General features: G+C 49.1%; 1 protein-coding gene across 1 annotated transcript in view; it reads left to right on the forward strand.

Annotated features, from left to right (window-relative positions):
* Nucleotides 1–11,315, forward strand: part of LOC129714799 (teneurin-3) — a 133,922-nt gene extending 122,607 nt beyond the window's left edge. Inside the window, exons 4-6 of the mRNA XM_055664645.1 lie at nt 3,302–3,335; nt 5,342–5,491; nt 11,211–11,315. Coding sequence (XP_055520620.1) covers nt 3,302–3,335; nt 5,342–5,491; nt 11,211–11,315 — 289 coding nt within the window. The remainder of the gene's footprint in view (nt 1–3,301; nt 3,336–5,341; nt 5,492–11,210) is intronic.
* Nucleotides 11,316–13,995: the final 2,680 nt, after the last annotated feature.

The raw sequence follows: 13,995 nt of genomic DNA on the forward strand, positions 1-13,995 counted from the left end.
CGGGTGTCAGGGGTTGTGGGGAGAAGGCAGGAGAATGGGGTTAGGAGGGAGAGATAGATTAGCCATGATTGAATGGCGGAGTAGACTCGGTGGGCTGAATGGCCTAATTCTACTACTAATTGTAATTACAGTTGTTGTAACTGTGTATGGAACCTGGCAACATATCCCAGATACGGACTGCCCTCTGAGTGAAAAATAGACGGAGAATATGTTAGTTTGTAACTGATGTATCATGTAGTTCCCATCCACAAACGTGTCACTGCTAGACTGCAAAGTCTGGTCAAGGTATGGTTACTTTGAAGAACTTCTCCTCCTCTCATAGAGGCACAGGATCACAGAGTGATACAGCGTGGAAACAGGCCCTTCAGCTTAACTTGCCCACACCAACCAACAATGTCCCATCTACACTAGTCCCACCCGCCTGCATTTGGTCCATATCCCTCCAAACCTGTCAATAGACAATAGACAATAGGCAATAGTTGCAGGAGTAGGCCATTCAGCCCTTCGAGCCAGCACCGCCATTCATTGTGATCATGGCTGATCATCCACAATCAGTACCCCGTTCCTGCCTTCTCCCAATATCCCCTGACTCCGCTATTTTTAAGAGCCCTATCTAGCTCTCTCTTGAAAGCATCCAGAGAACCTGCCTCCACCGCCCTCTGAGGCAGAGAATTCCACACTCTGTGAGAAAAAGTGTTTCCTCGTCTCCGTTCTAAATGGCTTACTCCTTATTTGTAAACTGTGGCCCCTGGTTCTGGACTCCCCCAACATCGGGAACATGTTTCCTGCCTCTAACGTGTCCAAACCCTTAACAATCTTATATGTTTCAATGAGAACCCCTCTCATCCTTCTAAACTCCAGAGTGTACAAGCCCAGCCGCTCCATTCTCTCAGCATATGACAGTCCCGCCATCCCCGGAATTAACCTGGTGAACCTACGCTGCACTCCCTCAATAGCAAGAATGTCCTTCCTCAAATTAGGGGACCAAAACTGCACACAATACTCCAGGTGAGGTCTCACTAGGGCTCTGTACAACTGCAGAAAGACCTCTTTGCTCCTATATTTGATTCCTCTTGTTATAAAGGCCAACATGCCATTCGCTTTCTTCGCTGCTTGCTGTACCTGCATGCTTACTTCCATAGACTGATGTACAAGGACCCCCCAGGTCTCGTTGTATGTCCCCTTTTCCCAACTTGACGCCATTTAGATAGTAAATGTTGTCTTTGAAACATCAGAGGCTGAGAGGAGACCTGTTAGAAGTGTATAAAACTATGAGAGGCGTAGATAGGGTCGACAGTCAGAACTTCCCAGGAAATGCCAGCGAATTGTGGACTCGGCCCAGACCAGCATGCTATCCCCATTCCCTATTGCATGCTAATCAGTCAACAGAACGACAATTTCATTCGAGACATCCACAGAAACGTCACCATCTGAGTTACTCCAGCACTTGTGGTGGCACGGTGGCGCAGCGGTAGAGTTGCTGCCTCACTGCGCCAGAGACCCAGGTTCAATCCCGACTACGGGCGCTGTCTGTACGGAGTTTGTACGTCCTCCCCGTGACCTGCGTGGGTTTTCTCCGAGATCTTCGGTTTCCTCCCACACTCCAAAGACGTGCAGGTTTGCAGGCTAATTGACTCGGTGTGAATGTAAATTGTCCCTTGTGTGTGTAGGATAGTGTTAGTGTGCGGGGATCGCTGGTCGGCACGGACCCGGTGGGCCGAAGGGCCTGTTTCCGCTCTGTATCTACAAACTAAACGAAACCTTTTGAATCTTTTCATTCTCCCAGTATCACTCCCCCTCTTATCATTGTTGATTTCCTTTTGAAGTTTCTACTTATGAATATGAACGGCATCAAAGGAACAGTCAAGAATTAAAGTCCAAGAGAATTAAGAAGCTGAATTAATATCTTTCGAGACCCATCATTAATCTGGGCCACTTCATTGATCCTGTCGTTTTGACTGTGTGAGTTATTAATCCAGCTCTCTGATCCAGTCATGGACTGCAACTCCCAAACCAGCTCCCACAATTAATCCATTAGAGCTCAACATTTAGACATGCTCATCGGAAACAACGAACAATAGCCGTTTAGTTTAGTTTAGTTTAGTTTAGTTTAGTTTAGTTTAGTTTAGTTTAGTTGAGTTTAGTTTAGTTTAGTTTAGAGATACAGCGCGGATCACTGTCGTTGCCTCAAAAAGGCAGCCAACATCATCAGAGACCCACACCATCCTGGCCACACACTTCATTTCACAATTAGACAATAGACAATAGACAATGGACAATAGGTGCAGGAGTAGGCCATTTGGCCCTTCGAGCCAGCACCGCCATTCAATGTGATCATGGCTGATCATCCCCAATCAGTACCCCATTCCTGCCTTCTCCCCATATCCCCTGACTCCGCTATCTTTAAGAGCCCTATCTAGCTCTCTCTTGAAAGTATCCAGAGAACCAGCCTCCACCGCCCTCTGAGGCAGAGAATTCCACAGACTCACCACTCTCTGTGAGAAAAAGTGTTTCCTCGTCTCTGTTCTAAATGGCTTACCCCTTATTCTTAAACTGTGGCCCCTGGTTCTGGACTCCCCCAACATTGGGAACATGTTTCCTGCCTCTAGCGTGTCCAAACCCTTAACAATCTTATATGTTTCAATAAGATTCCCTCTCATCCTTCTAAACTCCAGAGTGTACAAGCCCAGCTGCTCCATTCTCTCAGCATATGACAGTCCCGCCATCCTGGGAATTAACCTTGTAAACCTACACTGCACTCCTCAATAGCAAGAATGTCTTTCCTCAAATTAGGGGACCAAAACTGCACACAATACTCCAGGCGTGGTCTCACTAGGGCCCTGTACAACTGCAGATGGACCTCTTTGCTGCTATACTCAACTCTTCTTTTTGTAAAGGCCAACATGCCATTTGCTTTCTTCACTGCCTGCTGTACCTGCATGCTTACATTCATTGCCATCAGGAAGAAGTACAGGAGCCTGAGAACTGTAACGTCCAGGTTCAGGAACAGCTACTTCCCCACAGCCATCAGGTAATTAAACACGACAACAAACAAGCTCTGAACCACAACAGACTATTATTATTCTGAAGAAGTCTGAAGAAGGGTTTTGGCCCGAAACGTCGCCTATTTCCTTTGCTCCTTAGATGCTGCTGCATCTGTTGAGTTTCTCCAGCAAGTTTGTCTACCTTCGATTGTTCCAGCATCTGCAGTTCTGTCTTAAACATTATTATTATTGCACTATATTTGTTATTTATTTCACTTTTTCTTTATTTTTTTCTCTTCCCCCATTATGTACTACAGTTACATATTCAGATATTCTGTTGTGCTGCAGCAAGTAAGAATTTCATTGCCCCATCCGGGACGTATGGCAATAAAACACTCTTGAGTCATGACCCGTGAAAGAGCCGCTTCAGCCCACCGAGTCCGCACCGACCAGCGATCCCCGCACACTGATACTATCACACACACACACACACACACACACACACACACACACACACACACACACACACACACACACACACACACACACACACACACACACACACACACACAGGGGACAATTAACAGTCATACTAACCTGTACGTCTTTGGGGGAGTCCAGAACCGGGGCCACCGTTTAAGAATAAGGGGTAAGCCATTTAGAACGGAGACGAGGAAACACTTTTTCTCACAGATAGTGGTGAGTCTGTGGAATTCTCTGCCTCAGAGGGCAGTGGAGGCCGGTTCTCTGGATACTTTCAAGAGAGAGCTCTTAAAGATAGCAGAGTCAGGGGATTATGGGGAGAAGGCAGGAACGGGGTACTGATTGGGGATGATCAGCCATGATCACATTGAATGGCGGTGCTGGCTCGAGGGGCTGAATGGCCTACTCCTGCACCTATTGTCTAGTGTCTATTGGCTGTGGGAGGAAACCTGAGCACCTGGAGAAAATCCACGCAGGTGACGGGGAGAAGGTACAAATTCCTTACAGACAGCACCCGTAGTCAGGATGTCTGGCGCTGTGAGCCAGCAACTCTGCCGCTGCCCCACCTCAGCCGGGATTTTATTCATTTTGATGGGACTGGTTTTGCAATTACCGAGTCTCGCTGTCAGCAAAATGGAATGTGGCCTTGGAGAGGCAAATTCCCTTCCTTCCTCCGCTGCTCAGTATTCCCTGACCCCCTGAAGATAGCATCTGAATGAAGCATTGCCCAGGACTCCAGGTGTCAATAGTACTGAGCCACCATTTACCTTAGAGGCCAAACTGCTCAAACCTTGCACTGCTAATACAGAGCAGGTGTGGAGCTTTAATGAACCGACGGAAAAAGAAAACGCAGCAGTCTTCCACATCAGGAGAGAGTGTACCACCCCTCGCAGTCAGTGGTTTATTGTCACATGCTGCCTGACCCGCACTCTGTGAAACGTCACCTATCCATGTTCTCCACAGATGCTGCCTGACCCGCTGAGTTACTCCAGCACTCTGTGAAACGTCACCTATCCATGTTCTCCACAGATGCTGCCTGACCCGCTGAGTTACTCTCCAGCACTCTGTGAAACGTCACCTATCCATGTTCCACACAGATGCTGCCTGACCCGCTGAGTTACTCCAACACTCTGTGTAACGTCACCTATCCATGTTCTCCACAGATGCTGCCTGACCCGCTGAGTTACTCCAGCACTCTGAAGTTTGATCCACTTCTACTGCCAGGGCCTAATACAAATGCTTTGCTGGTGACATCTGGAAAGCAGCTACGCCAATGGTTAAGTGTGAAAGAATGAAACAGCTGCATTTTTCTCATCCTTTCTGAGCCTGAGTGAGACAGAGAGGTATTTCTGAAACATTGTGGATATTCCCAAGACCCAAATCTCCACAAATTACAGTCTGTCCAAACTCTGTAATTTTCTCCACATGCCTGTCCACTTTCCATAAATTTCATCAATTTCATAACTTGTAAGAGCAGAATTAGGCCATTCGGCCCTTCAAGTCATGGTGGCGCAGGGCTATCACAGTGGCACAGCGGTAGAGTAGCCACAGATTAAGACCCGGGTTCGATCCCGACTACGGGTGCCGCCTGTATGTGACCTGCGTGGGTTTTCTCCGAGATCTTCGGTTTCCTCCCACACTCCAAAGACGTGCAGGTTTGTAAGTTAATTTGCTTGTAAATATAAAAAAAAGTCCCTAGTGGGGTGTCAGTGTTAGTGTAGGAACGCTGGTCGGCACGGATGAGGGCCTGTTTCTGCGCTGAAAACACTAAACTTTCCACTTCTCATCATAGCTGATCAATCTCTCCGTCTCAACCCCATTCTGAGTAACCCCTGTCAAGATTTTGAATCTCTGCCAATTGTGAAATCCCTCAGAGGGCGGCTCCTCGGCAGGTGAGGTTCTCTCACCACACCGGGACTCCCGTGGCCGTTTCGGCGGGTGGAATCTGCGCCCTGCAGCCACGCCTCTGGTACTCCGGCCCTTCCGGGGCCCGCAGATCCGTTCCCATAGCCAACGTTCTTACTGTAAGAAACATTTGACAGGTACATGGATAGGACAGGTTTGGAAGGATATGAACCAGACGCCTTGGGGGGAGTCCAGAACCAGGGGCCACAGTTTAAGAATAAGGGGTAAGCCATTTAGAACGGAGACGAGGAAACACTTTTTCACACAGAGAGTGGTGAGTCTGTGGAAATGCCTCAGAGGGCGGTGGAGGCCGGGGTACTAGATAGAGCTCTTGAAGATAGGAGATGATATCAGCAGGATTCATTCGAGACATTCAATTAATTGTCATTGGTGTACAGTGCAGGCTCAAACGGGACTGATTGGGGATGATCTGCCATGATCACATTGAATGGCGGCTCAAAGCGACAAATGGCCTACAGCGGCACCTATTGTCTATTGTCTATTGCCTGCAGTAGTAGATGGGGCATGTTTCTATGTTTCTATGTTGGCTGGTGCGGGCAAGTTGGGCCGGCGCTGATACAAGTTGCTCCCACGCTGTATAACTCGATGACCTGATGATACTAAATGTCATTACTGTATCTGCCTCAACGAACTATAGTCCTATACATTGCGTCTTCAATCATTCTTCTCAGTAGTCTAACAATGTAGAGGCCTTGAGGTGCCTTGTTTGTGGTTGCTGAACCCAAACGCATGCAGGTGGGACTAGTGTAGAAGGGGCGTGTTGGTCGGTGTGGGTAAGTTGGGTTTTGGGTTGCAGCCACAATGAACTGCAGATATTGGGTTACAAAAAAAAAAGATACAAAATGCTGGAGTAACTCAGAAGATCAGGCTGGAGACTCTCGACCCGAAACATCACCCAAACATTTGTTCTCTCTGGAGATGCTGCCTGTCGCACTAAGTTACACCAACTTTTTTTTTTGTAACCCAATATCTGCAGTTCCTTGTTCCTGAAGGTCACATGGAAGAGCAGTTTGAAGAAGGGTCCCTTATTGAAGAAGAGTCACATATCCATGTTCTTCAGGGATGTGACTTGACCTGCTGAATTACTCCAGCACTTTGTATCTTTTCTTCTGGGGAGACTGGTTGTGTTTCAGCTTTTAGTTTTAATATTTAGTATTAGAGATCACCATCTGCGGTCACTGGAAACGAGTATGACTGTCTGTCCTCTCATGGAGGGCGCCTGTGCGTGACTTTGTTTAACGTGGGGAGACTGGTGCACAGACCGCCACCCCACGGTCCTTGACAGACCTGGGTCACGATCCAGTGGCATGGAGTCCAAGACGACCGGAGACCCTTTTCTGCCGCAGCCTTCATCCGCCTTCCCAGCCGTTGTGACGCTCCACTAAGGTCAGCCATCGTCCTCCACCTGTTCCACCGTTGAGGTCTTGGTTGGATTGCTCTTTGTCAGAGACCTCCCCCTCGACCTTACCGCCATGGGTGGCCCTACCAGGAGCATCGCTCCAGACGGCATCGCTCTCAGGATCTCAGGTCCACACAAGCTTCTCCACCACGACAAGGTGACAATCCACGGAGAAGAGTATTAGAGATGCAGCACGGAAGCAGGCCCTTTGTCTTTTTTTGAAAGAGGTTCCTTGTTTTATCAGGATGAAATATGGGGGCACGGCAGTGCAGCAGTAAAATGGTGGCCTCACGACACCAGAGACCCGGGTTCGATCCTGACCTCGGGTGCTATCTCCAATTCCCTTATATGTTAATTTTACATCGAGTCCTTAATCCCAACTTGCCCACACCGGCCAACTAGTCCCACCTGCCTGTGCTTGGTCCATTCCCCTCCAAACAATAGACAATAGGCAATAGGTGCAGGAGTAGGCCATTCGGCCCTTCAAGCCAGCACCATCATTCAATGTGATCATGGAATGAAACACCGTGGAGACCTACAAACCTGTACATCTTCAAACCTGTATTCTACAAACCCGCATGTCTTAGGGATCTTCCCCAATCAGTACCCCGTTCTTGCCTTCTCCTCATATTCACTGATTCCGCTATCTTCAAGAGCCCTATCCAGCTCTCTCTTGAAAGCATCCAGAGAACCGGCCTCCACCGCCCTCTGAGGCAGAGAATTCCACAGACTGACAACTCCCATTGAGAAAAAGTGTTTCCTCGTCTCCGTTCTAAATGGCTTACCCCTCATTCTTAAACTGTGGCCCCTGGTTCTGGACACCCCCAACATGTTTCCTGCCTCTAGCGTGTCCAAACCCTTAATAATCTTAGCTGTTTCAATAAGACGCCCTCTCATCCTTCTAAACTCCAGAGTGTACAAGCCCAGCTGCTCCATTCTCTCAGCAAATGACAGTCCCGCCATCCCGGGAATTAACCTTGTAACCCTACGCTGCACTCCCTCAATAGCAAGACCACTCCTATCCATGTACTTGTCTAACTGTTGCTGAAACGCTGGTATACTCCCTGCCTCAACTACCTCAATCTGGCAGCTGGTTCCATACACCCACCCCACTTTGTGTGAAAACATCCGCCAGAAATCATCAACTTCGCAATCAACAAAAATCAATTCATCATGGCGGAGTTACAGTATCTGACAATGCGTGGACTGAACTTCAAGTTTCACATCCACTTTCTGTAATCAGTAGCTGACAATATATAATCTTGCCTGAAAACCCTGGCATTACTACAGCCAGAGCCAATAGTGATAGAAAAATACACCGTTTGTAGAAGATAACTTATAATTTGCCGTCAGAAGCAATCTTCCCGCCTTCCTCCAGCTTGGTGTGAAGTGGAAGTAAGATTACAAGCATTGGCTTGGATAGTCCTTGCCTCATTATTAAAGTCCAGGTCATGTCCGCTATTCTCTTCGAGTCATGGAATGAAATGCCGTGGACACCTACTAACCTGTACGTCTTCAAACCTGTAATCTACAAACCCGCATGTCTTAGGGATGTGGGCGGAAACCGGAGCACCCGGAGAAAACTCACGCGGGTCATGGGGAGAACGTGCAAACTCCACACAGACAGCGCCCGAGATCAGGATCGAACGCGGGTCTTGCCGCTGTACAGCAGCAAATCTACCGATGCGCCACTTTGCTGCCTCTGTGGAGAACTGTGCGCTGTCTTAGATTCAGAACTCACATTTGATCGGGGTTGTAGACTCAAGAAATTGCAGAAGGTACACAAAAATGCTGGAGAAACTCAGTGGGTGCAGCAGCATCTATGGAGCGAAGGAAGTAGGCGACGTTTCGGGCCGAAACCCTTCTTCTTCAAGAAATTGCAGATTGGTTTACGAAAAAAAGACACAAAGTGCCGGAGCAACACAACAAGGTTCAGTTGAGTTTATTGTGTACCGAGGTACAGTGATATTCTTTCTGTTGCGTGCTAACCAGTCAGCGGAAAGACAATTCATATTTACAATCGAGCCGTCCACAGTGCATCGACTGTATCGAGGTTTTCGAAGAAGGGTCGTGACCCGAACAGTCACCTGACTACGGGTGCTGTCTGTACGGAGTTTGCACGATCTCCCCGTGACCTGCGTTGGCGCTCCAGTTCCTGCCACATCGCGAAGATGTGCGGGTTTGTACGGTAATTGGCCAAACTGACGATCCATGTTCCTCAGAGATGCTGCCTTATCCGCTGAGTTACTCCAGCACTTGTTTAAGAAGGAACTGCAGATGCTGGAAAAATCAAAGGTGGACAAAAATGCTGGAGAAACTGAACGGGTGCGGCAGCATCTATGGAGCGAAGGAATAGGTGACTTTTTGTGTCGGGACCCGAAACGTCACCTATTCCTTCACTCCGTGGATGCTGCTGCACCCGCTGAGTTACTCCAGCACTTTGTGTTTTTTTTTGACAGTTTTCATTCAAGGAGTTTGTTGCTTTATCAGGTTTGTGCTGTGTTCTAAACCCCTGAAAGTGATGAGGTTGCTCTGTTAATGTTGCTGTCCTTGATGATGTTCACACCATCTGTAAAATCTTTAACTAATGATTTGTAGAAGCACAAATGTGCTGACGCGGCAATTTACTTTCTTCTCAAACTGAAATAAAAGGAGAAAAATTAGAGCCCCTAATCTACATATTGACAGGTGCAGATCTTAAATAATTGGGAAAACTAAACACAGTTCACTTTAGAGATACATGGCAGAAACTGGCCCTTCGGCCCATCGAGTCTGCGCCGACCAGCACTCCACGCACACTAATGGGCCTGTCCCACTTAGGTGACTTTTTAGGCGACTGCAGGAGACTATGCGGTCACCACATGTTCGCGGGTGGTCGCCGGGGAGTCGCCTTCATGGTCGTGAGGAATTCCTGCATTCTGGGAACTAGTCGCGGCCTCATTATGGTCACCGCGAATGTTTCAACATGTTGAAAATTTAGCGCGACAAGAATGAAGCCGCCATGGAGAGCAGCGAGAATTCTCGAGCCGTGGGTGGGTCACCAGGAGGTCGAAGGTTGTCGTAGGTTGTAGCCGGTGTTGACCGGTGATTGATTGGCTCATTGCGATAAAAAAGTAAGCAGTAGCTTTCAGAGAGTATCAAGAGTATATTTAATTGTCATTTGGACAGCCTTGAGGTCCCAAAATGAAATTCCTCCTTCTGCACCCATACATTACACACCCTCCTCATAGACCCAGACACAACATAATGTACATCTTTTACATAAACACCTTCCGTTCATCGCGGTAGCTGTGATGGAAGGCCAAATAATTTATCTCTCCACCGCACTCCCCCCCCCCGATGTCAGAGTCAAAGTCAAAGCCCCCGGCTGGCGAAGGGCGATGTGTCCCGTGTGCCATTAAAGCCACGCCGGGTGGTGTGCAAGGTCGCACACCGGGTCTTGGTGTGTAGAGCCCCCGTGTGTGCGTGTCGCAAAGTGCCCGCATTCCAAGCGCGTGTGGTGTGTGTGTTGCTAAGCGTGCGTGCCAGGAGCTCTTCGACCCCCGTGCGTGCGTCGCGTGCGTGTGTGAGAAGTCGCCGTTGTGTGGAGTGTGTGTGTGTGTGAGTGTGTGTGTGTCCAGGGAGCCGCGGGTGTGTGTGTGCCGCCGTCCGCAGTGTGTGTGTGCAGTAGCAGCCTCCGACTCAGCAGCAGTGTGTGTGTGCAGTGTGTGTGTGGCAGCGGCAACGCTCCACCACCGCTCCACCCGCTCCGGTCTCGGCCAGCTCCGCGACGGTGAGGTGAGTCGGCACCTGAGTCCCCGGCTTCTTCCTGTTGGAGGCCGCTCCTCGTTGCAGGCCGCTCCTTCCAACGACAGCTTGAGACTCCGACGAGGATGAAGGGGTCTTATTGGCTCATCCAGATTGCAGGGAGAGATTCAAAACATTTTCCCCCCCCCTCCCACTCCACCCCCACCCCCCACACAGAACACCCCAAGCCATTTAGAAAATAACAAAAAACTACATAAAAACAGAGAGTTGTGAAAAAATAATTCTCCGCCGGACAGGGGTGTGGAGGCCGCTGCTGACCAGAGTCGCGCCGTCTCTACCGGATCGAACAGTCAGGGGAAAAGGAGAAAGGCCGACCGGTACTGATTGGGGTTAAATGTCCACATTGACTGGCGGTGCTGGCTCACAGGGCCGTGGCCTATCTCCGACCTATTGTCTATTGAAAAGTTGTCTCCACTCCTTCTTCCCTGAGGGACCCCCCTTCTCCCTCCTTCCTTAAGACTCCCACCTCACTCTTTTAAAAAACTATATTGTAGGCTGGATGTTTCATCGTCTTCAATACACAGCGCCAACCTTCCTGTTCATCGCGGTGTGTGGTGCAATGCTACACAGTTCCCATGTGTCTTCAAGCAATGTCCATTGGACCTCTGCAGGATGTGTCTATCAAACTCATTGACTGCACACAGATATTAATCGAGCGTGTGAATTTCACTCAGACATTGCCCCGCACCCGCTTGTATTGTGAAGCCCCCGCCTGAGATAACTGGCTGGTGAAGGAAGCGACTGTGGCTCCATGTGTGTGTGTGTGTGTGTGTGTCGCCACGTTTGTGTTTAAGGTGTGTGTGTGTGTGGTGGGGTGTGTGTGGTGTGTGTGTAGGCGACGTTTCGGTGTCGAGACCCTTCTTCAGTGTGCGCGTGTTTAGTTGTGTGTGTGAAACGGGCCCTTGTGCCCACCGTGTCCGTGTGTGATGTGGAATGTGTGTGCGTGCGTAGAGTGCTGCGTCACATGCAGAGACCCGGTGTGTGTGTGTGTGTGTGTGTGTGTGCGCGTGTGTGCGTGTGTGTGTGTGTGTGCGTGTGTGTGCGTGTGTGTGTGTGTGTGTGTGCTTGCGTGTGTGTGTGTGTGTGTGTGTATATGTGTGTGTGTGTACGTACGTGTGTGTATGTGTGTGTGTGTGTGTGTGCGTGCGTGTGTGTGTGTATGTGTGTGTATGTGTGTGTGTGCCGGTGCGTGTGTGTGTGTGCGTGCGTGTGTATGCCCGGCGAGGGTTCCCAGGCTCCGTGATGAAAAGTCCACACCGCGCCCGTGGCTAGAAGCTCCACAGGCCGCTCCTTCACAATGCGGCTGGGCCTGTACACTCTGGAGTTTAGAAGGATGAGAGGGGATCTTATTGAAACATACAAGATTGTTAAGGGCTTGGACACGCTGGAGGCAGGAAACATGTTCCCGATGTTGGATGGAGTCCAGAACCAGGGGCCACAGTTTAAGAATAAGGGGTAAGCCATTTAGAATGGAGACGAGGAAACACTTTTTCTCACAGAGAGTGACGGTGACTTCTGTGGAAATCTCTGCCTCAGAGGGCGGTGGAGGCCGGTTCTCTGGATGTTATCAAGAGAGAGCTAGATAGGGCACTTAAAGATAGCGGAGTCAGGGGATATGGGGAGAAGGCAGGAACGGGGTACTGATTGGGGATGATCAGCCATGATCACATTGAATGGCGGTGCAGGCTCGAAGGGCCGAATGGCCTACTCCTGCACCTATTGTCTATTGTTATCGGCCGGGGGTCGGAGCACTTCTTCTGGCAAGTGATCACCCCGCTCCTTCTTTAAGACTCCAGCACCTGCACTTCCTCGAGTCGGACAAAACCAATGTTGAGGCTGGATGTGTTCTTGAAGTAGGTGGTGACTGTGCTGCTTCATTGATTGCTACACAGTGGAGTTCGCAATGAATTCATCCATCTTCATCCAAGCAATGTCCATTGGACTTCCTGCAGGATGTGTCTATCAAACTCAGTGACTGCGCACAGATATTAATCGAGCGTGTTTGGAAAATTAACATTAGGAAATTAATCATTGTCCCCGCACCTTGATGTATTGTTGAAGCCAGCCGCCCTCTGAGAGGTTTGAGGATCTGAGTTTTGTCCAGCAGTTCGTAGAGACTTGGCTCCATTTGTACAACCCAGTATTTTAGCAGAATTGCAACACAGAGTCGCCACGTTTAGTTTAAGGTAGACAAAAATGCTGGAGAAACTCAGCGGGTGGGGCAGCATCTATGAGAGAAGGAAATAGGCGACGTTTTGGGTCAAGACCCTTCTTCAGACTGCGTTTAGTTTTAGTTGAGAGAATGGCCTACTCCTGCACCTATTGTCTATTGTCTATTGTCAGACAGCACCCATAGTCACGATGGAACCCGGGTCTCTGGCGCTGTGAAGGGCCTGTCCCACTTGGTTGATTCTATCGGCGACTGCCGGCATCATATCAGTGTCGCCATAAGATTTTGAACATTTCAAAATCCAGCAGCGACGAAAAAAATGTTGGGACGCTTGAAATAACACCGTGCGTCAAAACGTCATCACGCCGCGTATATTTCGGTGACCTGATATGTCAGTCAATGATGCTGGCAGTTGCCAAAATAATCGCCAAGTGGGACAGGCCCTTGAGGCAGCGATTCTACCGCTGTGCCACCGTGCATATTCGTTGTTCATTACTCAAGCTGCTATCTGAGCTGTCCGAAGTGCAATTTCTTTTGTGTAGTAGTCCTCGTTGAGCCGACAAAGTGTACAAACTTCACCGCGTTGTTTTACTCTTAAGTACACTACGAGGCAGAGTGTGACATTTTGTGGGGCATGGGTCATTAGTCATGCTGGATCCATAGATTGATTTGTACATTCCCAAGAGTACACATTTACTGGCTTGTTAAGACAGAAAGAACTACTCATTATTCAAAGACACTGCTGTCTGTCCCCAGCTTATGTGAATGGATGGCTTCTTTGAACGGGGGCCGATCATGTCCATCAGACATTGTGCGCTGTGGTAGACTTTCTGCCTAAAGGGGCTGTCCCACTTGGGCAACCTAATCCGCGAGTTCTACCGATTTTGCCCTCAACTCATACTGGCAGCATGGTCGACACGAGGGCGTAGGAGGTCTTCGTAACTCTCCTTCATGCTCGAGACTGGTCTCCACGTACTCGAGGCCTCAGCTAGGTCGCGGTGTATTCTTCAACATGTTCAAAAATGCCCGCGAGTAAAAAAAGGGTCGCCATGGAAAAAATCGATACTTTTTTTACTCGTAGGTTTAGTCGTAGTAGGTCGGCATGTTAGTGGTAGGTAATCAAGGGTAGTCGAAGGAAGTCGTAGATAGACTTCATCATAGTCAAAGGGGGGTCAAAGGAGGTCGAAGGAGGTCGTCTTCAATCTCCACTATTCGGTGTTCAATTT

Source organism: Leucoraja erinacea, chromosome 41, assembly GCF_028641065.1.
Source record: "Leucoraja erinacea ecotype New England chromosome 41, Leri_hhj_1, whole genome shotgun sequence".
Taxonomy (NCBI): domain Eukaryota; kingdom Metazoa; phylum Chordata; class Chondrichthyes; order Rajiformes; family Rajidae; genus Leucoraja; species Leucoraja erinaceus.